The sequence below is a fragment of the Podarcis muralis genome, chromosome 13, assembly GCF_964188315.1.
Source record: "Podarcis muralis chromosome 13, rPodMur119.hap1.1, whole genome shotgun sequence".
Classification (NCBI taxonomy): Eukaryota; Metazoa; Chordata; class Lepidosauria; order Squamata; family Lacertidae; genus Podarcis; species Podarcis muralis.
Window position 1 is genome coordinate 20505532 of NC_135667.1, and position 26436 is coordinate 20531967.

A 26436-nucleotide genomic window follows, 5' to 3' on the forward strand; every position below is an offset into this window, starting at 1 on the left:
CGTTTTGGTTGCATCTAACAATGCTTTTATCCATCCTTCAACTGGGAAGGCTCTTGGAATTGACTTTGGGCTGGTTAAATTCATTCAGACTTGATACTGACCATTAAAACTGTAATGGTTTGGGGCCCAGCTATCTGAATTAGCACTTTCACCTATACAAACTCTGAGATTACCGTAATTTACAGAGGCCCTCCTGGTCAGTGAGATTGATTAGGTTGGTGGCATGAGGGTTAGTGCCTCTTTTGTTGTGGCCCCAATGTTTGTGGGATGCCTTCAAATGGGTTCCAAAGACCAATTTGCTTTAAGCTGTTTCCTTTTGACAGATATTGAGTACTGATGTTTTAAATTGGATTTATCTTGGCTAGAAATATTTTTAAATATTTTAAAGGTTATTATGCAAGGCTGTTTAAACAGACTCTGCTGCTCTATGGAATTTTGATATGTTTCTGACTTCAGTGATATATTGAGTTTTATAAATTAGTAGCTGCCTTAGTAGAGGGCCCTAAAGGTGGTCTGGAAATCAAACACACACACATATAAGAAATAGCAGGTGCCCAATGGCCATTCTGAATTATGGGGCATACTGTTGGATGTGCAGCAGGTGGACACAATGAGCAAGGTCTTCTCTGCTGTAATACAAGGACTCTGGAGTGCACTCTTCCCAAGGAAAGACAGCTCAGCTCCATCTTTATTAGCCTCCAGATGGGCAGTGAAGACAGTTTTAGTTCAACAGGCTTTCGGTTTTTATACTGAAGTGTTTAATCTGCTATTGTTGGGGTTATATTTCATATTATTGTTTTCTTATATTTTATTTACTGATGTTTCAACTATGTTAGCCTAAATTCAGATTATCTTTAGCTAGATTATCAAGGCTGAAATGTTAAAACAAAACAAAACAAAACAAACTAAGCATTCACCCCACAGACCTGAACTGGTTTAATATTCGTTCATAATCCCCAAGAAACCTAGGGACAATAGCACTGAGAGATGGAGGAAGATTTATAAGGATCTCTTAACACAGAATTTCCAATAACCTTACAATCAACTGCAATTCCCAGGAAAGAGTGTTTGTGCCTGTGAGCTATGAGAGTTTAATTGGTATAAACTGATATAATTTGTCATAAATGCATTCCCATGTCCGATCTAGGTATGATAGCAAACAATGGCTTGTTGTTATGAGAGCCAGCCTGCACAAAGCTCAAGCTAGCACACCCAGTCCTCCCCTCTCTTCATTTTCTGCATGCACAAAAGAAGATAAAAACTTCCACTTTTGAACTAGTTACAGTTCCCCATTATTTCCAAATTTGGGAATCTGTGATTTTGCCTAACAGGTAGTTAATAAACCAGGATTTTAAAGCATAGTTTGGTCCTGGTTTTTTTTAACTAACTACAGAACAAACCTGATTTTCCAAGTTCAGAATAATGGGGAACTGGTTCATTCACATGACTGTCATTGATTCTCAGGTTGGCTGACTTCCCACACCCTCCAATCAGTCCCAGAAGCCCCTTGGTTATATCAATTTTATGGGCATTATGAGCTATTTTATGGGCATTAAAAAGAAGTTACTTTCACATGAGATAACTCCTTTGATCAATTTGGACTGTGAAAAAATGTTACAACTGGGTACAATGCAGACAAAAGTCTAATAAAGTAGCCATTGCTGACTTTGGACAATCATATCTCTGCTAAATAAGCCAAGATGTATATAAGCATTTTGCCTCTGTTCTTGCACTGTTGGAGTGCCACAATAAGCCATGAAATTGTGAATCAACCACAATTTCTTACTTCATCTAAACTGGGAAACTATGGTCACCAGGCTTGGAACAAGCCAGGATCTTAAACCATGGTTTGAAGGTGACTTAAGGTCCTGTCCTGAACATGATAATGATAGTGTCTTGGTTCAAATGAAATGGAAAAATACAGTTAATAATTGAAGGCTTCCAAGTTTAACTACAATACTCTGAGAATGGAGGAAGGGGTTGCATGTGCAGACACAAGCCTCATTCATATTTTGATTTATCTGGCTGAGATATGATTGTCTGAATGAAGTCTTGTCTCCACTGTCCTTCTCTCAATGGACATGCTGTTGCCTTCTTCCGTTTGCTTTTAGCTTGTCTTATTGCTCCTCATTTAACACAAAGGTTTCTAAAGTCTTTATGGGTACAAATGTAGCTTTGGCAACAGCAGACCAAATGCTTTGAGTAATAAGCTTAAACTACAAAAAGCAGGCTACTTATACTGCTGCAATGATGAGTAAGAGGAGATTTTGAACTTCTACTAGTTACGAGAACCAAAGTATAGAAGGCATAAGAGAAGAGTATTTGTCATTTTATCTCTTAAATGTGAATGGTAGGTAGCTTCTTCAACTGGTCAAGAACTGGTAACTGTTTACTATGGATAGCTTGACACAGACTATAGGTTAAGCACCCACTGTCTGAACTAAATGAGTTTGCTCCTGTCTGGTTAGCATAAGAGAAATGAACTACATGTTCTTTTAACATATCTTGCTCTTGAATTTTTACAATGGTACTGTAACTTTTGTTAGCTGCCATGGCATCCTGTTGGGATAGATAGAAAGTTGGGACAGAAATATTTTAAATAAACAAATAAACATGTTTTATCAAATGTGTAGTGGTGGAAGGGGAAAGGTTTCTAAGCTCTCTGAGAGCTGATCACTTGGCCACCACAATGATATGCAGCTACTGGTGTTGATAAGTTTAATGACAACAAGGTATCTATGACCTTTAAGGTCAACATTTAATAGACCAGCTCTGTACTCCATAAGGCTAATCAGATGCTGATGAAGATGTGATGCATTTAGCACAGGCTTTACATGGAGTAAATAATGGTTAACGTATAAATCAGTTTGGCCAGTGCCTACCAGCTGCCATTTCATAACCACAAGATAGCTTGTTTTTGTGCAACTCTGGCTATCACACATCAGCCATCAAGGATATGAATGTCTTTACCCTGTGAATGCAAGGCCTGCCAACAAGAAGCAAGAGGAACAGCATTGAACTATGGGATACCAATCACTTCAGCTACGCATAATATTCGTTCCTAGAGAGCGACTTTTAAGACTGCTTATGGAACAAGCAACAAGGTTGAGGACAGAATCCTGCCCTATTAAGCTCACTTTCAGACCACACACAAAATATTTTGGCTGCCACAGGGGTCACCCTGCCTCCATCACTGGCTCAGTCAAGCTCCAGAACTACTTCCAAGTTGAGGAATTCTCTTTAAAAACTGTAAGGAGACATCTTCCAACAGTTCACTCTTCGTTTCCTAAGCCTCTTACAAAACATAGTTTTACATTTTTCAAAAGTGCATTAATTGGAAAAACTGGAGCTGTGCAAATTTGCAAATCTTAACACACCTAAAAAAATATTCAGTCAGATTGGTCCTATACTTTTCAAACAAGCAGTGGTGCTTTGCTGTTTGTTTGTTTTTCTCTTTTACAACTGCTAATTGCTTGGGGAACCGGTTTTTAATGGTAGCTGAGGCACTGAAGATTCCCATCTTCCAGAACATCTACAAAGGGAACATGCCACTCTGTATTATACCCCACTGACAAAATAGAATTCTTTCACCAAAATACATCAGCTACAGAGAATGCCTCTATGTATGGAGTTTGCAACACATCAGAGCATCTCTCACTTCCTGTTTTCAGCTTGGCCACCCTTCAAAACCACTGCTTTTTGCAGTCCTGCTGGGCCAACTCTCTGAACACTCACATAATAAAACGCCAGCCTTGCTGCATCCTGTCTTTTCCTCTGGGGCTTACTTATATGAGTTGACAGTGTGCACAACATTCTCCTCCCTCTTGCATTATTTCAGATTTATAAACATTTTCTTACAAACATGAGGCTTTTGAATTCTGCTCTGTGACAGAGAGCTCTCCTTGCCGGCATCTTATAGCCATCAATAATCCCACACCCAGGGAAGGAAAAAGCCCTTTAGGATACACCAGGCTCCTACAATGTGTGGTGCCTCCAACCCCCTTGTGGGATGGGAACAGGTCAGGGGAGTGGGCACTGGCTAAATTTGGTGATTTTTATTGTTGCAGGGCATTGCAAGTCCAGAAGGAAAGTATACCTCTCTCTCTTGTTGTAGTTGTTCTTTTTTTGTGTTGTTGTTTTTTCTTTTGTTTTTGCATATAACATTAAATATTGTCGCTTACAGTATCACATGCAAATACATGCTGGCTTGGAAAATGCAGATTCTAAATAGTTTAGCTCGGCGACACTATTCCTTAAGCTTTTATTTTGTCTGTCTCAGCAGCATTGCTTTGAAAAATAATATGTCCCGTACTCTGCTGCTAAATAATGTGTCCCCATATTCTGTTGCTCCAGGAGAAGCTTACAGGTGAAATATTTCCCCACACATGGTCGCCAACAAATGTTCTGATCCTGTTGTTCTATATATATATATATATTTCTGCTGAAAAATAGGTTTATTTTTGTTTTCCTGCATTTCATTTTTGTTGTTGTTGAGTCTCTTTATTTCTCCCCGCTCCTTTTTTTTTTGCAATCAGATCAAAGCGCCACTCCATCCCAGCTTCGGATGGAATCAGGAAAAAAATCACAGTGAAAGCACTCACCTTAACAAGGAGTGCTTCATTATCGTTTTTTTTCTGTGTGCGGAAAACGAAAAAAGGAACAGAAGAGAAGTGGGGCGGGGAGACGTGAAGGAAGAAGGCTGGGTCTCTTAAGCTTTCTCCTTCAGACCCAGTCAAATCCTGGAATTTCCTGCTCCCCAACCACATTCTGGTTTCCATGCCTGCCCTCAGCTCCTTCATCTGTAGGAACTTGAGTGTTCTTGGAATATCTACATCATAGGAAAGTCATTATCATGCATCAGGCAGAAGGGAGCACTTGACCTTATTGCTTGTGATTGATGGAAGATCCATGCACAAAAGAGAACAATTCCAAGGAAAGATAATAGAAGGCCAAAGGCAGATGGGTGGGGTGGCCTTCTCCAGGGAGACTGTGGAGTGTCCATGTGTTCAAAGAACCAGAATTGCTCAGTAAGTAAGGAGGGAGAGAGAAAGAGAGAGAGAGAGAGAGAGAGAGAGAGAGAGAGAGAGAGAGAGAGAGACTGGATGGATATCTAAAGTGTGGATAGTTTTGACACTTGGAAAGATGTTTTATGGAGATGGGTAGACTGAAAAGAGATTACAGTGTTAGAGAGAGAGAGAGAGAGAGAGAGAGAGAGAGAAGTCCAAGGAAGTTTGTCACTAAGCTCTATGGCTCATTGCAGTCCTGAGTAAGATGATGAAAAGGGGAAGAGCACTAAAGGGAGAGAAATAAAGCGCAAAGCCAGGGCCAGAGAAAAATCGTGCACTCTAGTGAGGTTGAAGAGGGGGAGAAATGCAGGCAACCCAGAGAGGAGGGCCAGAGCCCCTTTCCTGCAGTGTCCATCTCTCGGTGACCTCCTCCTCTTCGGAGTATTTGGATTTTCTGAGCAAGCCAGCCCCCCGCATTCACCCTCCCGCCGGTAAATTATTTAAGCCCCACTCTTGATCCATAGCCACGGGAACAGAAGGCTTCAGGCCTCGGGATTCTCATGGACACTCCAGAAAGTGCAAACTTTAGTGCAACACCACCTGTGAGATGCCTCCTGTGTTATACTTGTTCCAATGCATTTGACCGCCTTTGTTTTCTTTTTCCTTTTTTTTTTGGCATTACCTTATTTTTTTTCTTTTTCTTCTCTATATATTTTTTTAAAAATAAACGAACATACAAGCTAACCCCAAGCATCCCTGGTGCGTCTCTATAGGATGGAAGGGATGGGCGAGCGGGGACGTCGAACGGAACCAGGCGAGCCGAAAGGAGTGGGCGCCGGAGACAGGCGCAGTCCAGCAATGCTGTTCAGGCTGTGGGACTTCTCATAGCCTGTTGGAAGCGCTGTGGGGAAAGGAGAGAAGTGAAAGGGGTGAACGGGGGAAGAGGAACACAGGTCAAGTTAAGGCCCTGACTCTCTCACCGTAGGGACTCTGGCACTAGCAACTATAGCAGTATGCTAGAGGAGGGAGCTGCCCTCTGCTACACTTCATATGCCTGATATACTAGATTCTTGGTCCTCTTAGCTCAGCACTGGCCACATCTGGAGACTTGTTGATGGCTTCATACATTCAATGAAGCTGTACCTGCGCACTGCGGCCTGGTGCTTCTCTTTCAACCTTTCCTTCATGCCCTGGGATTTGGCAAAGATTTTGCTTTTACCAAAAGTTCCCTATTAGGTCTGAAGCAAGGAACTCTGTCTTGACGCTGATTAACAAACCAAGATAATTTTGGCTGAGCAAATCCCAGCTTGTTAAATGACATTAAGCCAAATTTATGAAGGTTTATGAAGCCGCTGGCTGATGTTCAAACACAGCCACTGTCTTACTCTAATTGCCAGCAGTTCTCCAAGGTTTCAAGCCGAGGTCTTTCTCAGACTTGCCACTTGAAAATTAAAGGAATTGAATCTGGGATGTTCTGCACACAGTGCTTGTGCTCTGCCACTGAACTATAACCCTTCCCCAGTGCTGCTGCTCTAGACTGCTAGAGGGCAGGGTTGTAGCTATCAGCTCAGCAAGCTTCAGATGCCACATGCGGACAAAATGTCTCAGAAAGCTGTGCAAAGCCGCCAACCCTGGTTTGGGTTCCTTGGGCTGTCAGTCAGCCTGTGCCTGCCTGCTTCTCATACCACCATTCTTGACCATCTCCCAAATCAATGTTACCTTCTACAACCAGTCTCAGGCTCGATCTTCCATGTTGAACTTGGAAACATCATCCCACAATCATAGTTCTAAGCCAAAGCATTCCTTAACTGGAAGCTCTGTGGCCTCAGTCTTGAAGAGCATGAGCTGTTAGCTGAAACTGAACTTGCTGAGGGCCAAACTAGACGTGACCTTAAATGGATGCCTCTTTGCATTTAACATTCAGCCTTAAAAAACAAAGCAAAACTCTTAGCATCAGCTGGAGGGAGCTGATCATGTTTAGAACCACAGCAGCTGTGGAGGGAGGGGGAATCCTGCATCTGAAACTGGTACTGTACCGCACTGTGAAGAAATCTCCCATTTGCCCCAGTTTCTTCTTCCTGCAAAGATCAGCTTCAAAGGAACACTTTTTGTCAAGACCACAGCAAAGGAGGAAAAGGTTAACCTTTCCCTCCCTGCTTGGTAATGATATTGATAATTATTAGCCCCTGCCCCCAGTAGTGGCTGTTTTGCATTTTTGAAACCCAAAAAGACACATTAAGTATCACGGCTATTTTGGCCGTTAAGAATCTGCCTTGGCAAGCCATTGTTTCTTCTCATCCTATAATAAAGGGATGATAATAATAATAATAATAATTAGGACTACAGCTCAGCTGGGAAAGCTCAGTCAGTAGACCATGAGACTCTTAATCTCAGAGTCATGGATTTGAGCCTGACATTGAGCAAAATATTCCTGCACTGCAGTGGGTTAGACTAGATAACCCTTCCAACTCTGTGATTCTATGATACTATTCATAGAACAGTCTTAGTTGATTAAATCTGAATGAATTGGTGTTCGACCCAAATCATAATTTAGACGAAAAAGCCATACTTGTCTTTAGTTGGTTAACCTACCTGATTAATCAATTAAATGTTGCAGCCGTAATAATTAGGGCTGCTGTCAAGGGTTGCCACTGTTGACCCTCAGAGCCTCCTAGCCTGACTGCTCCTCCACTCTGCTCTTGATGCAGCCTGTTCATCTACCTTATATGGGTGAGGAGAACCTCTACATGCCTCTGCAGTAACCTCTGCATGTTTAGCCCTTTCCCTCTAGAAAGTGCTGTGAATTGGGCACAGAGGGAGAGGCCAGGAAATGGGCAGTGGGAACAGTGGCAAGCAGAACAAAGTGGGCCTGTTTGGCTGATGGGAACACTGAGAATGTCTTGCCCAAGGGACTGCTCCCCCCCACACACAAAAAAACCCCTCCTGAAATTAGCATTGCCAATAATAATGGCTTGGCTTACATGATTGCCATTTAAAGATTGTGGTGGGTTTTTTGTAAACATAATTAGAAAAAAAGTAGCAAATAGTCTTTCATATAAGCTGATCTTATGCTGTGGGGAACTGACTACAGTATATGCTTTTCATTCTCTGCAGAATCCTAGTCTGGCTTCCTGCTGCTCCACCCTATATCATTTCCTACATCTCTCCTCTGTTTCCCTAGGAAGCAGAAATCCTCACTGCCCCCCATTACATGCTCACAGATAGGTTCCCCACAAAGCTAGGCATGCAACACAAGCAAAAAGCATGTACACCGTGCTCGCATTCCTCTTAAAACAGGCCAGGGGGACGAGATGCATGGGAATTGAGCCTGTTTTGAACTGTAACATAGTTGCTTAGCATATTATGTGTGGAAAGGGGACAGGTAAGTGCCCTCGTGGCATCCTACGTGGCACCTAGGGGCAGAAGGTGATCACTACATGTGGTGTGTTCAGTCACAGCAGCTTCCAAGGGAAGGGACTGCAGTTTACAGTGCAGACAACACACAGTTGGAGCCTCTCTAAGAAAAGCTTATATACACAAAAACAAATAAAGATATAAATAGATACTTACATGTCACTGATCTGCCATCGGAGTACATAATAAAGGACACCTCGGAGCTGAATAACATGTAATCACATATGTATGCATGGGTTTGGAGGTCACAACAGACTGCGTTATGTTGGTAGCATGAACTATGTATAAAATGTATGTGTTGGAACAATATGGTACTGGGTACGATGCAGACTGTGAACTAGAGCAGATATGTGTACGGATATTAATAGTATGCATTTAATCAGAATGTCTGATGGAGCAGTATGCAAAAATGACATCAACGGGGGTTGCATATTCTGCCCGTGGCCAAGCATGTATCACAGTGCAGCTTTCCCCAATCTGGTGCCTTCCAGATGCTGCTGGCCTACAACTCCCAATAGCTCAGCCAGCATGGCCAGTGGTGAAGCATGATGGGAAATGTAGTCCAACAGCATCTAGAATGCACTGGGCTGTGGAAGCCTGCCGTAGGGTGTGTGGACCTGCTTATCAGAATGCACGTAGTATGTGTTGCTAGTGTGTTAACACATGAACCACAACTGCAAGCATGTGCTGTGCTGGACCAATACGTAGCACGGTTATAAACAGTGTGTATGCATATTTATGAATACGGTGAAACTTCATGTACCACGTTTACAGCACACTACCTGTGACCCTGTGTGTCTGTGGCATGTCAATATATGTGCTGTGCACTTCTGCAGCACACTGTATGTTGGAGTAGGATGTCTTAGAAACTATGCTGCATAACATGCACATGGAAAACATGCCACCACGTACGCCTGTGGCATACTACATGCCATGTAATGTGTTATGTTATGCATGCAGATAAGCAGTGCCTATACAGCATGCTCTGTTTACCAGACTAGCATGTTACTGGATGTTTAAAGTATGCAATACAGAGATGCCAGCCTTCTCTTCAGGGTATCACACTAAACCTACTGCAAAGCAAGGCCCAGTTTCTCTACCCATGAAAGCCTTACAGTGAGGCTTACCTGCATGTGGAAGAGCTGCTCCACCATGGAGACAGCTGCATCTCAACACCACTACACAAAGGATCCCTGCATCAACAAGTGCTCCCAACTCAGCTCTGATCAGGGTGGAGAAAAAGGACCTTATTGCACAGAGTGTGGTGCCCTGAGGATTCCCATCTGCCAGGCAGCCCACCCCAGGAGCAGAAGCGACAACACACTGAGATTGGATTGAAAGCATTGAGCAGGGCTGACCTGCCTCCGGGGGGGCGCTGGAGTTCACATGCCCAGCCAGTCTCAGGCGGTAATCAGAGCTGGAGACAGAGAAAGACACGGAGACCTGATCACACCGCGCTGAAAATGCTAAGCAGGACAGGTTGTGCAAGCGGCAAAGAGCAATGTTCACTTCCTTTGTGTGCATGAGAAAGGGGGTTAATTTTGCAAGGAACTGATGCACGCTTACTGATGCACACAACGGGAATGAGGAGGGGGAGAAAAACGGCACGTGCAAAAGTGCACATTCCTCATGCTGCCAGGTGCACTTTTCAATGGCACAGGCAGCACTTGCTTGAGAGTCAAATTTGCACATTCTGAGGATTGCTTCACAGATGTTTCCTACATAGAAGTCACTTCTGTGAAACAAAACTTCAGAGACACGGAGCTTATCTCTTCTATTTGCACATGCAAGTCTTCATAACCATGTGCAACCCAGCAGCAAGTTGCACATTTAGCCCATTTTGCAAGAGCAGAAAAAGCTTCACCTGCAAACAGGTACAAATGCAGATGTGCAAACACTCTGATTATGTTTGTCACATTTCCTTTCATTTGCTTATCCAGGTTTTGCATGTGCAGATGGAGAGCAGAGCTTCCCTGGCATGCAGCACTTTTTGAACATGTTCACCAGGTGCCCAATTTCACACTTACCTCTTCTGCACTTACACACACACACACACACAATTTGATTTTATAACCACAACAAAGGTGCACCTTTATCTCCTTCACACTTTTAAATAGGATTTTGCATATAGGTCTCAATTCCATATGCATGGCAATCTGCACCAGGAAACAGGATAGTGGAGATTGTCTACAGATGGGGAGAGGACTGCACCCACAGGATTTGCAGTAGTGACTTTTTGGCACCAGCCCTGTTGGACAGCAGTTTAGGAAGGGCCAAGGTGCTGAGGATAGGGGGAGTGTGTAGCTAATCCTAGGAAACCTCAAGGGCAGGCAGAATTAGTCATTCACCTTGTCATCTGGGGTTAGTTAAGAACTGCATCCAAGCAACCATGCATACAACCTTCACCTAAATTGATGCCTTTGTTTCTTTAACACCACAGATGGATAAGAAAAGGAGATTAGACAGGCAAACAACTAGGGTTGCCATATTTCAAACAGTGAAAATCCGGTGGTTGTGCTTTATTTATTTATTTTTGAATAATTTTCTTTTGGCAAATTCACAAAAGAAAGGATGTTTTTGAGCTATTTTTGAAGGAGAATACCAAAAAACAACATTGTGCCAACATAGGTTGCCATATGTCCAGATTTTCCCGGACTTTTTTTTTTAGCAGATTATGCCCGGACACTGCTTCCAACTGCAGCATTCCGGATATGCCTGGGAAATTCCGGACGTATGGAGACCCCAGAATGGTCTTTTTCACAAGTCTGGTGTAAGAAGGCATTCTTTCTGATGCTCTCCTCCACTTTCCCACCCCACCCCCATGCATTGGACGCTGGGGTGAGGCTGCAAGAGGTGTCAGCCTCATCCAAACGGCTCCCTGTGGTAAACGGAAAATATTCCCCCTGGGTGCAAAAAACAAGCAGGCTAAGGTGTGTGGAGTGAGTTACGTACCTGGCTCACGCGGTCGGGGCGTTACGAGAATACAGGGTGGACCCTACAAGACGTATGAAATGGGGCATTAATTGGAATCAAATATTGGTGCAGCCCATCTTTGGGGAGAACACGAGGGGAGCCCAGCATCTTAATAGGTCCTTGTGCAGTTTCAAATATACTTATCCTTTGTGATAACCTATCCCTATTTCCTTTTATGCTTCTAGCCTTACACCAAATCAAGCCCACACTCCCAAGTGCACTTCATTCCCCCATCCCTCTTCCTCACCATCCTTGCTGACTCCTCCAGCAACACCCATTTCTCAGTTTCATCTTCTGAGCATGATTCTTTACTCTGTGAGTGTGTGTTGTGGAGTACAGCTCCTGCACTCATCCCCACCCTGTTGTGTCTCTATGGGCACCCTCAAATCCAGAGCTATGGGGCCCCCCAATCGTGTTCCCTTCTGTGGACAGGCGCAATATTTGCCCTGAAAATGAAAACAGATAATATGAAATAAGCCACAAGCACATGGGATACCGGGGTGGGTGGGTTGTAAAGACATCTGAGTGCCTATAGTTATGAAAGGTGGGGAAAAGGGTAGAAATATAGAGCTCCCCTCTCAAAGCAAACAGAATTCAGAGCTGTTTCATGATGGGTCTAGTTTAGGGACATCATCCCTACCAGAAACTTAAGCTGCAGTCCTGTACACACTTATACAGAATGCTCCCATTGAGTGGTGGGACTAAGAACACATAACTGCATATACTCGCATTCATATTTTCTTGCCTTGCCTCTCCCCTTTGTCCCTCTCACTGTCAAAATTGAGATTGTAAGCTCCTTGGGGTAGCGGCTCTTTGTTTTTTGTTTTACTTTGTTAAGCTTGAGTTGTGATTTTAAAAATAATAGACCTGGCTTGCCAGTAGTACATGTGGAAAGGATCTAGGGGTCTAGATGACTCTTGGAGTTCCAACTCTGCGATACTATGACATGGTCTACCAACCTATCAGCATTTCATTGTAATTTGCTGCTTATTAATAGTCTAGGATGACTGGTCAATGACTGGCTGATCAACAGACGCTACTAGTCAGGAGAAGGCCACTAGATAGGAGAGGAATCTCTCTGGTCCTTTGAACAAGGTCACTTCTACGCTACCTGTTTAATGAGTGTTTATTCTGATTTGTTTTTTGAGAGATTAGACGCTATCAGCACATTCCCCCTGATTTGTTTGTGGAGAGAATAGATAGTGCTGTGTCAAGCAAGTGTTATCCCTAAGTTTCCAGTTTCTGTCACCTTCTGTTTTTGGGGGTGGGCGGGGTGGGGCAGCAGGTTTGTTGTACAGGACTTCCCAATCAACTATAATTGCACAGCCTGAATTTGCCAGTATGTGACTGAATCCTACCCCAAAATAGTGACAGTCTGGAAGCGCCCTGAGATACCTATCAGAACTTGGAGAAAGTAATGCTTTTTCTGGTGAACAGTGGGACTGGCGTGTGTGTGTGTGTGTGTGTGTGTGTGTGTGTGTGTGTGTGTGTGTGTAAAAAGAGCGAGTGACTGCAAAGTGGCAGTCCAGAAGGCTCAGAGCAAAGGGTTTCTATGTGGAGTTCGTTGAAATGAGTGATGGAGCCTGGGGGTTGCCCAAGATGCTCTCTCCCTGTAGCAGTGCCTGCTCGCTTCCACTTATATTCTGCTGGTGTATTTGTCAAACAAATATATTGCCAAGGCACTCTTAGTGAATCTCTACCAGTGCTTTCCTATCCAAAGGAAATTAAGCCCACTGGTGCTGCCTCCAGAATTTCTCACAGCTCAGTGAAGGGGGTGTTTTTTGTGCAACTGTATGCTAAATGCATTTCACACATATGCAGGGCCTCTGGGGAACTGTGTGCAGTGTCTGTTCAAGGACAGGTTTCAGTTCATTCCAATCACCATGTCATTTTGGATTTTGAGAAAGGCAGGGCTAAACAGCTTTGCACAAATCACACAGGCAAAGCCCTCCCTCCCTCCATGGAAATTTGAAGTAATACGGGTTTATAAATGGATGCATGAGGTGGAGAAAGTGGTTCAAGAGAAGTGGGGCTGGATCCAGGTTTTAGGGGCTGCCTGAGCAGGCTCTTCTTAATGCCTTCTAGTGCCTACCCTCACTTGAGAGATTGCAGGGAGCTGGACTAGATGACCCTCAGGGTCCCCAGCAACTCTACAGTTCTATGATTCTGTGATTTGTGCCTGCATGTGAACAGGTTTGCCTGATGACAGTGGCTCGTTATGTCACCAACAGGTAAGCCCAAGAGCAGGCACAGGCAAACTCCGGCCCTCCAGATGTTTGGGACTACAATTCCCATCATCCCTAGGTAACAGGACCAGTGGTCGGGGATTATGGGAATTGTAGTCCCAAACATCTGGAGGGCCGGAGTTTGCCTATGCCTGTCCAAGAGTGTAACACCCCTGCAAGCAAGTGCCAGAGAGAGGCGGGTGGGTGGTCCCCCTCCTCTCCATGGTGTTCACCAGCATGTGCACTTATAAGGCAACAAGAGCTAAAGGGGCGTCCCCCTCGTATGCCCTCACTCACTTCCCCAGCAGCACTCCGGCCGTCAGATATGCCAATCAGCAAGTGAGCATGGTATACGAGGCTAGTGCCACTGCCAGGAGCCAAAGTGAAGGGGAGTGCTGCGGGCAGAACCAGCCAGTTGCCTCCGCCCTATGCCAGGTACCAAAGTCAGGCCATGTGAGAAGTTTCTCTCCTAATACTGGAGTTTGGAAATCGTTCAGTGAAATTGGGTGTTGATTCAGGATCAGGACAGACAAAAGAGGATCAGCAGCTTAGAAACTGTTGACTAGAATTCTGATCCGTTTTTGATGTTGTTGAATGACCAGCTGGAACTCCTTCAGAAAGAAGAGTTGAATGGCAGCAGTAGTACAAGAAAAAGAAGGAGAAGGAAAACCATATTTGGGAAGATCTAACAGGGCTTCCCTTAAACCCTACAGGTAGCATTGGTGGAATTGCCTCAGAGACTCAGCGTTATGTGTAGCCTGCAGTAAAAATGGAGAGCAGCATTCTGTGCCAAGATAACTTCAATGCAGCAACTCTAACTGGGGGGGCGGATTGAAACCTGCAACCTATATAAATGTACAAATTTATTTAATTTATTTATTTATGCATGCTTTTAGGGGCCTTATTTTGACATTACTATGCCCACCACACCAGGGAGAACCAATAAAGCCCAGTCCTCTTCCTCCAGGGAAATCCTGAGGATCCAGCTAGATGCTATGTAGGTTAGTAATGATCCAGCAGGTTCTAGTATGACCTCATTCTCCTGCATTCTCCAATGAGCCCCAAAATGGCTGCTTCCGTTCTTTCTTGGCATTTTTTCATTTTTGCTTTCCTCTCCATGCAACTATGGGTGGAACATTTTGGTTCCTCACTTCAACTGCTTTATTCTTCATCTGAGCCCTACTAGAAATACAGCGGGTAACTCTAGGTGCTGGAGGAGGGGAGCTGCAAAGTGGTCAATGGTGGCGAGTTTTGCAGGGAAGGCAAGCGACAAGGAGGACTAAATTGCAAGAGTGAGTAATGGGGTGGGGAGTGGGGTGATGTGGGGAGCCTACTCACCAATTCCCTGCATTCCAGGCATCCTACTCATGCTTCCAGGGGGCCGCGTTGGCATTGTAGTCATGCAGGTACCAGGAGGTGGCAGAGGAGTCTGATGCTGGCTGCGGCAGGCGGCGGGCGCCTATGGGGCCCGGGTTTGGTGGGCAGTGGGGTAGAGGGAGAAGGATAGGGGGTAGGAGCAATGGATGGAAATGAAAAGGGGGTAGGAGAAACAGACAGAGGATGTGTGAGGAGGAGGCACTGAAGATGGGCATGTGATGAAGTAGAGGAAGGCACAGCTGTGAAACACCCCTCTCCCACCCATCACCCCTCTCTTGCCCATCTCCCAACCTGAGCTCAGGACTCCTGGTGCCCAGACTCACCTGTCCTGATACATTGGGTTTCCCTCCCTCAGGAGTCCTGCTTTTAACGCACTACCACTAAGAGGTAAATCTGCATGATGTCATGGTTAGGACGCTTGCCGTAGATGAGAGACCTGGGTTCAAATCCCTACTTAACCACAGAATTCACTAGGTGGCACTATCTCTGTGCCTAACCTAACTCACTGTGTTGTTTATGAGGATAAAAGTGGTGGGGAATGATTCTATGTGCAGCCTTCAGAGAGGAAGTGGAGGGCCATTAGTATGTCATGTTTAATGACAGAGCAGGCTTCTGCCTCAATCATTCTAAGCTGTTTTTAAACTACAGCTATAATTTTCATTGCTTTATTACTACTTAATTATGACTGGATAGTGCTTTTGTTTAATAAATGTGGCATTATTATTATTATTATTATTATTATTATTAACTAACAAGGCTGCTTGCATATTTTATTTATTATTACTTGGCTTGAAATTAATTTCTTGTTAAAACAGGCAGGTGATCTCCTGCTACGCTTATCCTGATTTGGGACAGTAGACTCCAGCGGTCACGTCATTTTCACTGCTGCTTGCTGGCTTGCTTGATTCCCAATCTATCTGAACGAGCTGCAAAATTATTTAACAATGTCCTCAGTAAGTTCAAGAATGAGTTCACCTTGGGCCAGTGACCATTAGTCAGCACAGCCCTACTTTGTGATGATGATGGTGGTGATGAAGAAAATGAGGGTGGCTTGTCTGCTGCCTTGACCACCTTAGAGGAAAGGTGGCATATAATGAAAGCCAGTAACATACAGCATCTTGTAGATGTTTTTGTTTGGAGGCAATCTAGAAATAATGGTTAAATAAGAAGAGAAAAGCTGTGCTTTTAACAGGAAATCCTAGCAACTGAACCTGGGGCTATGTGTGCAAACTGTGAGCTCTACAGCTTAGTTTTAGCACCTTCCCTAAAATGGCCAAAGCATTGGTCAGGAATCAAACAGGCCTCCCTTGTGACACATCAAGACCATGGGGTGTAGGAAGGGGGGGCAGTGGGGGCAGACCGCCCTGGGTGCCCTCACTGAGGGGGGTAACATTCGGCATGCCGCCCACGACTCCCAAGCCTACCCCGAGCCGTCAGGGTAAGGGGGGGAGCTGCGCCACTTTGCCGGTGCCATTCCCCCCTTTCGCCTTCATTTTGACAGCTTGGGGGAGGCTTGGGAGTCGCGGGCGGGCAGCGTGCTGAATGGCTGCCATGGGTGGCTCGCTCCGGGCACCTGAGTGGCTATCCCGCACCTGGGAGGGCACCCTCCACGCCACACACCCCTTGGGAGCTCGCCCGCCCTGGGCAGCACGGGCATATGCTCCACCGCTGCACTGACCCAGAAAATAATGGTGTGCAGCACTGACGAAACAGCAGCACATGAGCTTAAAACAAAATAAAACCCTATGATTCTGTGACTCACTCCCATCAGCCCCATCCTGTCTTGCCTAAGAATTTTTCTGTGGTGCAGATGGTATTCAGCAGTCTCCTCATGCTGGCCAGGCTACCCATGTCCTAAATTTTCCACCAGCTGGGAACACAGCTCTCTCTCTCCCCCTACCCTCCCATGAAGGAACATCCATTATATTCTGAGCTACAGGGAATATGATAGGCGACTAGTGCAAGGCACAGGATGGACTACACCACCCCATTGGAAACATGATTACTATTCTGAACAGAAGACCCACTCCCTCGTTTACTTAGCATAATGTTTAAACCCAGCAGTCCTCAGCTTGATCTCTCTCCCTCTCCATATCAAGTTTTAATTTTATTTTATTGTGTGTGCATGCGTGCTCAGTCTTGGTGCTATGCAATAAGAAAATTTCCATTTACAGACATCTGGATTAACAATGATGCACAAAGCAGTGGCCTATTTCCCATGTTAATTTGCATACATTTGGATTAGGATGTAAAGAGCACTTAATCTCTAAGAGGTACGAGGGCACAAATCACCCCCTACTATCTGCCCTAAAAATTCTGCTCCCCAATATTAAATCTGGCATAACACTGTGCAGCTATTCAGTGGAACTGATGCTCTGCACATGCTCAGACATTCTATTCATTTTACTGTAATGTATTCTGGGAATGAGCCCTGCTACTGAAATCAGATTCTGTAGCTGTGTGCCTTGACTCAAACCTCACCTCCAACATTTTGTTACAGTTTGCACACATTGAGATTTATTAATGTCTATAAGTAAATCAGCAGTGGTCTTGCCCTGAGTATTATATTTGATTTAAAAGCATACGTCAGTGAATATTCACATACTTAGGGCTTAATAAGTGTATGCAAATGAACAGTACATTGAGTATTTTTAAAAACGTGTTTGTAGATTAAAATCCCAGATGAACAGCTGGTCTAATCTCTTAACTGCAAACATACGAAAGATGCTGTAAGCACTCTAGAAGGATACTCTCTATTTGCATGGGGGCAACAGATTGGCTTAACAGCCCCAGCTGATGTCCAGTTTGAACTGATTGGGTGCCAAGCATTTCACAATGAAAACAGGAACATGCTTGTCATACTCCTCATTCAAAAGAGCCCTCCACTGCATGTTAATGAAGGCTCTACTCTGTCCGTTGCATGCTTTATTTCTTTAGTCTGCAATAGCCTGACCTTCACAAGGCGGTTGTTATTTTGATTAAGGATATATTTGAAACCACAAAACTGTCTAGTAATGGATCACAACCCAAAGTATACCTCAGCACCTGCAGTGAGTGATATGGTAGGTTGTGCACAGCACACAAGGCAAAAATAGGGACACTGGTTTACCAAGGCCAGTTAACCCAAAATAGGGGCTGTCTGTCATAAACAGAAGCAGTTGGAGCATACGGAGTTCTTGGATATCCCCCAGAACCATCTGCGACACAGAGAGGTTCTGTGGCCAATGCACAGGAACTTCTAGGGGGAAACAGGTGACATGGAAAGTGCTATTTCAGGGCAAGACATCGGAAAACTACCAGCCTGCTGATGAAAAAGGCTATCGCCACAGTAAACTAGTTGTGCTCCAATTCTAACTCCACTTTCTTGGAAGTAAGCCCAAGTCCTCAACAGGACTTAATTCTGAGTGGATGTGGTTAGGATTGTGCTGTTAGGCTCTAGGGTGCCATAGCACTCTTTATACTTCAGCTAGTAAGCAAGAACATCAGAGCAATGGTTTCCCTTCCTTTTTTAATTTACATACATTGGGATTAATTAGCAATTGCTTATGAACAATAGGCTTTCTCCCCTCTGGCCCTTTGCTTCTCTTTCTTATCCAGCAATCCAAAACCCATTTAACTCCAAAAAGGAGCCTCATATAAGTGAACAGGTGATCTCTTTCCACAGTGCCTGGTTAATGGGTTGCGGCCTTAAGTCTGCTTTTCATGCATCGTGTTTATCCTGAGGCTGTGATGTGATAAATTACCAAGTGGTATTTCAATAACACCATCGCTTTATTCATGCTTGTCCAGACATCTTTTTAATCTGGTGGTAAGATTGCTGTGGCTCTTTGCCAAGGACATTTCCGCCCACACATGTGCTCCTAGGTGATATCCCAGAATGCACTCTGGCATATCTGGGACCACTGAGACTGGCTTAAGTGTGCCAAGTGTGGGGAGGGGACAACTTTGTCTGCTTCTCCATGTTTGCTTGGAGGACCAAGAAAGGAAAATGGGGTCAAATACAGTGAACAGAGGTAGATATTTTCTTTAGTGCACACACAAGGCTAGGTAGACCTTTACCCAATTAAAGCAAAAATTGTCCACTATGACACCCTGAACTCCACCTATGGTAATCAGGTGCAAATATTTGTTGATCAAAAACACTGTTCTATTAATCATCAGATTTTAATTTTTTAGAAATTAGCTTTAATGTAAATCTAGAGAGAGACTGCCAAAAGCAAGCACCATTTTAGCATTTGCATTCCCTCCTTTATGGAAATGCCTTTTCCAAGGTGATACCTTCTGTGACAAGTATGCCTCTGTTGGTTTTCCTACATGTAAATATTTGATTGATGGATTAATGAATTAAAACTCCTATGAATAATAACAAAGATTTATTTTAATCAGATGGCAGATATTTTTTTAAAAAAATTCACCAGGGACAGTTTCCCTTGCAAGAATACAAGCAGCTAATTCTGCTGAAACTCCCTCTGTTACACATTTTGGTAGAACAAAAGGAGTGTTTTCTTTTTTACTCACTATTACAGTAGCCAATCGGGATCAAAATATGATTGTGCACTTCACTGTCAGCTCCACCAATTAATACTAGTCCCCACATTAATCAGCCAAACATGTAGTTGATTAACTGAGTAAAGCCTGAGGCTCTAATTAAGACCTGAAAAAAATCAGAATAACAAAGTTTTGGGGTACGTTTGTTTGTTTAGCTGATTGAAGCCTAACACTGACTATGAGAGGACAAAAGACTAAATAGAGGTTGGGAATTACAATTTGCTACCTTGTTAAACACAAAATACATTTAGCTGAACAGCGCACTTGGGTTCTTGCATTGTAATTGTGAGTACAGTAAACATAACCTTTACTGATGGATTGTGTTTGAAGTCCCGAAGTATTTTGTTATAAATTCCAGAGGGGTAGCTATATTATCTCTTGCAGCAAAAACTACTTAAGAGTCTTGTAGTCCCTTATAATCCAACAAATTTATTATGGCATAAGCTTCATGGATTTGAGCTCAGTGACATTTGTTAGTCTTTAAGATGTCACAAGACTCCTTGAAAGTATTTTTGAGTAGGCTACTCCTGAACTTCAGGAATAACTTTCTCTCAGTCTCTCATGACCCTATTCCTCAGTAATCTTACATTAGTAGCTAGAATTGAGTATCAGCGGAGGTGAGGTGGGTGTAGAAGGACCCCTCTGGCCCATTAACAGAAATTTTATAAACAGAAAACAGCAGGTGAAGCTTTTTTGGCAAACAGCGATGCATGATCAATTGCTAATGGTTGCAGAACAAACAGCAGTTAAAGGGGCACCTATGCAGGTTTGGCTGAAAAACGGACAACACTAACCAGCATCCATTGAACTAAGTGAGACTTGCTTCTAGGTAGATGTGCATTGAATTGCAAGGATATCAGGGATGGATTCAAAATATGCCCTGCTACCCATTTCAGATAAATGGAGGGAACTGTAGGTCACATTAGCAATGAATTTATTCCTAAGCACTACAATGTTTAATCAATAAACAATTACATTAATCATTTAATAAAAATCTCTGCTTGGTTTAAAGGGTGCTTTGATTAATCAGATAGCAGAACCCATCCCCCAAAAAAGGTATTAGTTTTAATGCAGGCATCCTTAACAACTGCATATTGCAAACACACTTGAAAGAGGCATTTCCACTTTTATTGCACATATTCACATAGTATGCATGTGAAAATCTCTCTTCTAAAATACCTGCTGTGATACAAACGTATCTGATGTATATAAAAAATCCCCTTCAGAGGAACTGCTTTACCTATATTCAAATTTGTGCAAATCTAAAATTATTAATTGGCTAAAACTCATGTAGTTCATCATCAGAGTTTCCTTTAATCCTGGTGACAGTCCTGGTATTTTCACCAATAAGCCTTGGGGGACCAGGTGAAACACAGAGTTCATCCAGACTTCCTTTTGTGTCACGTTTCTAGGCACAGGTCTGTGCTTTAAATCTCCATGTCTGAGTGCTTTTTTTTTGGTCCCAGCACTTTCCCTGCGAAAACCCACTCTTTACCACTGAAAACAATCCTGTGGAAAACCTGAATTGCTGTTTGTTCTGATTCAGCATTAAGGAGCAGGTTTTGCTGAAGAACATGGTAGGGGGAAAAAGAAATGCTCTTAGACAGGGAAAGTGCAGGTCCATGCCCAAGAAAGCACAGGACAAAAGGTAAGTGTGGATCAGCCCTTAGGTTTGTTTTGCTAGTCAGGAAAGCTGGGAGACTCCGCCCTTTGCTGGAAACTGACTGTTGCATCAATTTATATGAGCCATGTCTCGACACTGTGATTTGTAAGACAAGAAGAACTCTGTTGTGCACCTGTGGTCCTTTTGCTTCCTTTTCCTGACACTGACTGCCCACGACTGAAACCGCAAATTGATTAACTGGTTAAGTAATTAAAAACCTTTTTAGTTGACTAAAAAGACACTGCCAGTTAGTAAGACAACTCTTCTTAAAATAATAATTTGAAATGGTGCACAACCAACACCATCTGAGAAAAGCCATTCGCCAGTGCCTGCTGTAACATATACATGCACCACCAAAACCTAAAGGAAGTACACTTCCTTTCTTCAAAGATATTGTTTTAGTCATCATATGCCAAGCTGACTGATTAAAACTCAGTTGGCTGATAGACTACAATTTCTTCAACCAAGCGATAACCTTAATTCTGCTTGATGAAGAATTCTGTGCAATTCAAAGGTCTGCATGCCAAATGAAGTCCTCCCAATAAAATATCATACCTATACCAAAACCTATTTTATGTCTCAAAAGCTGTGGACCAGAAAGATAATTGTCAAGATTTGGACCTAATGACAAGTGGCAAGCCGACAAGTCGCTGCTCCCTTGAGCTCTCTGTAGTTGCTCCTTGCCTGCTTCTTGCCGATTCTCCCTGCTGTGTAACACCTCGAACATCTGTCGTGTTCTCTCCCTCGGTGGAAGTAAATACCTCGTCAGCTTTCATTTGCTGCCTCCTCCTGTTCCCCTGCTGTGACAGGCACAACCTTGTCCCTGTTCGAGAGGCTGCCTGCTGCTAAGATCAGCTTCTGACAGATGCTAGACCAGCAGTTATAAAACACTCAACACACGTTGCTTCTGATTCCTCTCCAGAGGGGCAATGTCCTCCCATACCTTTCCACAGTGAGATGGGCAAAACTAAGATCGGCTCTCGCCTAATTTAGGATGGAGGACTGCAAATGCAAGAGGTCTCATAAGAACTATTGGTAGGTTTTCCAGCAGTACTGAAATCAGATTGATCAGTAACAGCAGTCCAGTGTTTAAATTGTAAATTCTAAATTGTAATGATGCCTTCCAATGTTAATAGCTAACTGCCCTGCCCTAACTAGCTTTTCTGTCTATGCAGATGGCTGAAATGTGGTTTTAAAGGTTGTTGTTTTTTTTTAAAAGGGGGGGCATCCTAGTATGTATAAATGACTATGTAAAAGGTAAAGGTAAAGGTACCCCTGCCCGTACGGGCCAGTCTTGACAGACTCTGGGGTTGTGCGCCCATCTCACTCAAGAGGCCGGGGGCCAGCGCTGTCCGGAGACACTTCCAGGTCACGTGGCCAGCATGACATCGCTGCTCTGGCGAGCCAGAGCCGCACACGGAAACACCATTTACCTTCCCGCCAGTAAGCGGTCCCTATTTATCTACTTGCACCCGGGGGTGCTTTCGAACTGCCAGGTTGGCAGGCGCTGGGACCGAACGACGGGAGCGCACCCCGCCACGGGGATTCGAACCGCCGACCTTTCGATTGGCAAGCCCTAGGCGCTGAGGCTTTTACCCACAGCGCCACCCGCGTCCCCCATAAATGACTATGAGAACCTATTAAACTGATTAATTTGTAACAAATACATTTGTAGAACCACTTTTCAGAAATCTGAAATTGACCTCCTTTCAGCCTCCTTTTTGTAAAAAAAAATACAAGTTCCTAAGCCTCTTTCTGGAAAAAAAATTGCAGAAGGACAAACTCTCAAAGCCTAATGGGGGCAGGTCCAGAGACTTTCAACAGACAAGAGAAGAAATCCTATCCACATCCTATCCATGTTCCTCATCCCTGTATCCTGTACTGACTCCCCCTTGCATTGGCTTCCTTATCCAATTATAGCCAACTTTCACAATATTAAAAATTATAAATGAACCTATTTAAAGTACATAATTTGTGTTTTTTTCAGCAGAGAGACTAAAATTCTAGGATGGGTTCTATAGGGACATAAACATTTCCCATCGAGCTCTAAATGCATAGTTTCATATTCTGAAGCTGGTCCCCCAACAAACCTCTCTTTAGCTTCACCTGAGTCCTGAAATAGTTTGGGGATTTGTCATGAGAACACTTTAAGAGAAATTGAGGAGCAGTGGTAGAAGCACTAACTGCATTGGTGGCAATTTCTCATGAAACTACTATTGCCCAGAGTTGTCAAACCACATTTTGAACTTCGAGAGTTTGCACAGGCAGCTTTAAAACAAGAAATGGCCCCAAAATGAATGAATGGAAAATACCCCCCAGCTTATTTATATTTGACTCATTATTCACTTAGGTTTACATCCTACCTAAGGCTCACAGCAAACATAATCTTTCTTGACTGCGCTCCTGAAAGGTAGCTTATTATTACTATTCCCATTTTATAGATGGGGAGTGGTGTTTATGGGGTCCATGCTTAAGTAAGGATTTAAAACCAGGTCAGTTGGGTTAAAGTCTGTTTTTTTTCCTATTCAAAGGACAACAACAGCAGGGCAAGGGTGGGTAGGAGGGAGAATATTGGTAGCATTTTCATCACAACTAGTCACTGAAAATAAGGTAGTCTGCTGCTGTTGTTTCCTTCAAAATGGTAGCTTCAGGAATGTGAAGAGCACCTACAGTCATTGTGGGACAGAATGATACAAGTAAGGGAGAAAACATGGAAGGAGATGGGGGACTGACACAAAGCAAGGGCTGACCAAAAAAGCATCTATTTGTTGAGTGGATGTGATAATGGAGCTGGGTGTGTGTGCAGGGAACATAACACAGGGCTGAGCTGGTAATCTCGGAGGTCATGAAAATCACAGGAAGCAACTGGGAACGCTGGAAGGGGAGGACCTACTTCTCCCTCCCCAATTTGAACCCAAATTGCTCAAGATCAATTGTGCTGGCGGGTTGCCAATTGAAAAGAAGCACTAGAGGGCGCTGGTCTTGGACCGATGGATGCTGTTGCTATGGTAGCAAAGATGGGCAAGTTGAGGCCTTCCAGTTGCTAGGGCATCATCTGCCTCATTTTAATTTGTCATGACCTTTTAACCCTCATGACAGGGTTATATTTAAACAAAGTACACATTAGCAGTTGCCTTTTTTTACCTCAGAAATGTGGCAATTTGAGGTTTTGCTGTGACAAGGGTTATGGAGGTGGTGGTGATGTGGGGAAGGGAGATGTCGTACTTGGACTACTTGTTTAGATGCTCTTGCGAAAGAGGCAGGGCAAAAATTATGCACATGGATGTACCTTTTCGGATGTTCCCATCAGGTGACTGACCAAAGTCACCTGTGGAGAGGAGAAAGCAGGCTCGGTCACGGTTGTAGCGTTCCCGACCGCCAGGTGTGACAGGTGACTTCTCCTCAGGTGACAGGGCCTGGTCTATGGTGGGGCAGTCCTCATTAGCCAATGCTGCATTTGCTGCATCACCATTCTGCTTGGAATCTGTGAACGGATAAGGGAAAGGGGTGAGATTGAAAAAAAGAGAAGTGACGCAGAAGTAAGAAGAAACCTCAGACTCCTGGCTTTTTAATAGTACCTTTGCACCTTCCCCAGAATTCCCAGCTCAAAAAACAGACAAAAAACAAAACAACCACCTAGCTACCTTCCCCATCCTGAGATACAACAAATACTTTTTGGGAGTGTGGATGGAGCAAATTCTTAGGCAAACACAAATTTGCTTCTCTATAATCAAATCAATATTCTTCTAGCAGAAATACTTTACACCATTTAATCGTAATGAATGCTGCTGTAAGTTTTTAAAGTACGTACTCTGCAAATAAGATGTACATTACTGAATTGAGCAAGTTGATTCTTTGCATAATTGCCTTAAAATATATAAATGATGATCAATGTCCAAAGTGTAGAAATAAAATTTCAAAAAATCTTGCTAGATTTAAACTGTTTTGAAAACTTCGGGTCAGCTAAACCTTTCTGAGAAAATGAACTTTGGACTTTCCTCCACTTGCTATTATTATATTTGGGCCACATTCAAGTTCAGTTGATGTAAATTGATTACCTATTTCGCTACCCTTTTGTACTCACATTAAGATTTGCTCAAGCAAATGGATAAAAAGAAGAAACTGTTGTCTCTGTTAACATGTGATTATGAGGATTCTTGTAATATGTGGAGTGTCGCTTGTGATAGGAATAGTGATTCCCTCCTTAAGGGAAACTTGGGAGTTGTATTATGTGGAAGAACTAGGAACCTCTTACAAAACATTTCTCAGGTTCTGTGAAGAAAATCATAGATTAAATAAATGTGTAGTGCAGAAGTGTTCTGAAAGAAAGCAGCTACAAAATGGCATTATTTATTTTTAGCACAGTTCATTAATCAAACTGAAAACATAGTAAGTAGCTCATACACTTGTTGTGGCTACCAAGTAAAAATGTACAGATAAAGAACATTTGGGTTTGGAGGGGTTTTTTTAGGTTTTCATTCCTAGAGTTACAATAGCCTGAAATAATATCCATTTTGTGATGGCCTTTTGATATGTGAATATCAAGAGCTGCTATCCCTTCATAAAAGCATCTTTGTGGTCCTCATTTAAGATAATGCTCCATATCAAGCCTCTCAGTTTTGATCAAACAACTTTGAGAAGGGGAGTTCTCCCCCTCTGATAACGACGCCTATCATTTGATCAGTAGAACTGGTGACGTTATTGTAGGTTAACATAGATAATTATATCTTATCTTGTGAGGCAATTATTCTAGAAAGGGGGACAGGGTCGCCCCTGCAGAGAACAGTTTTTCTGAGAGAGAAAGGCTTCATGAAATTGTGGAACAATATTGCAGACAGGAGGGAGCTTTACTGCATACAAAATAAAGGACTGAAACACTCCCTTGCTGGCATGGTGCAGCCTTTAATTTCAAAAAAAATGACATTAAAAACAAAATTTCAGAAAGGTCATGGGAAACTATTGAAGGTGATGTGTCTTTCATGCTAGTGATGTCACAGGCAAACTTATCCACCAGGTTCCTATTACACTGCACAATCAAATTTCACACACTACAGACGGAAAAAGCACATGTTCCCAATATCACAATAATGGTGTTTGAGTGCTGGCAAAATCATGTGCTGAAACAAATAATGTTTGTTTGTTTGTTTGTTTTAAAAAAAGATTTCTGGAAGAATCCTGTGTAACTAATAATCAACACCTGCATGTGTATTGAACACAGGTCATCCACCCC

The 26436-nt window shown here is 43.3% G+C and overlaps 1 protein-coding gene and 1 long non-coding RNA gene across 7 annotated transcripts in view; one reads left to right on the forward strand and one right to left on the reverse strand.

The window, feature by feature from the left end:
• The window catches only part of LOC144325089 (uncharacterized), a 129639-nt gene that overhangs the window by 17477 nt on the left and 85726 nt on the right, over positions 1 to 26436 (forward strand). The gene's annotated exons all lie outside the window — the stretch shown is intronic.
• LOC114581577 (voltage-gated potassium channel KCNC1-like) overlaps positions 5802 to 26436 on the reverse strand; it is a 50595-nt gene continuing 29960 nt past the window's right edge. For 2 of the 5 annotated variants that reach the window (XM_077917123.1, XM_028701853.2), the window contains 4 exons: positions 24496 to 24690; positions 14957 to 15077; positions 11373 to 11415; positions 9792 to 9837 (listed from right to left, as the gene is read on the reverse strand). In XM_077917123.1, the coding sequence (XP_077773249.1) occupies positions 14980 to 15077; positions 24496 to 24690 (293 nt within the window). In that variant the 3' untranslated portion in view covers positions 9792 to 9837; positions 11373 to 11415; positions 14957 to 14979. Of the gene's footprint in view, positions 5908 to 9749; positions 9838 to 11372; positions 11416 to 14956; positions 15078 to 24495; positions 24691 to 26436 lie in introns of those variants that run through there. The other 3 variants (XM_028701856.2, XM_028701858.2, XM_077917124.1) reach the window with 3 other exon arrangements.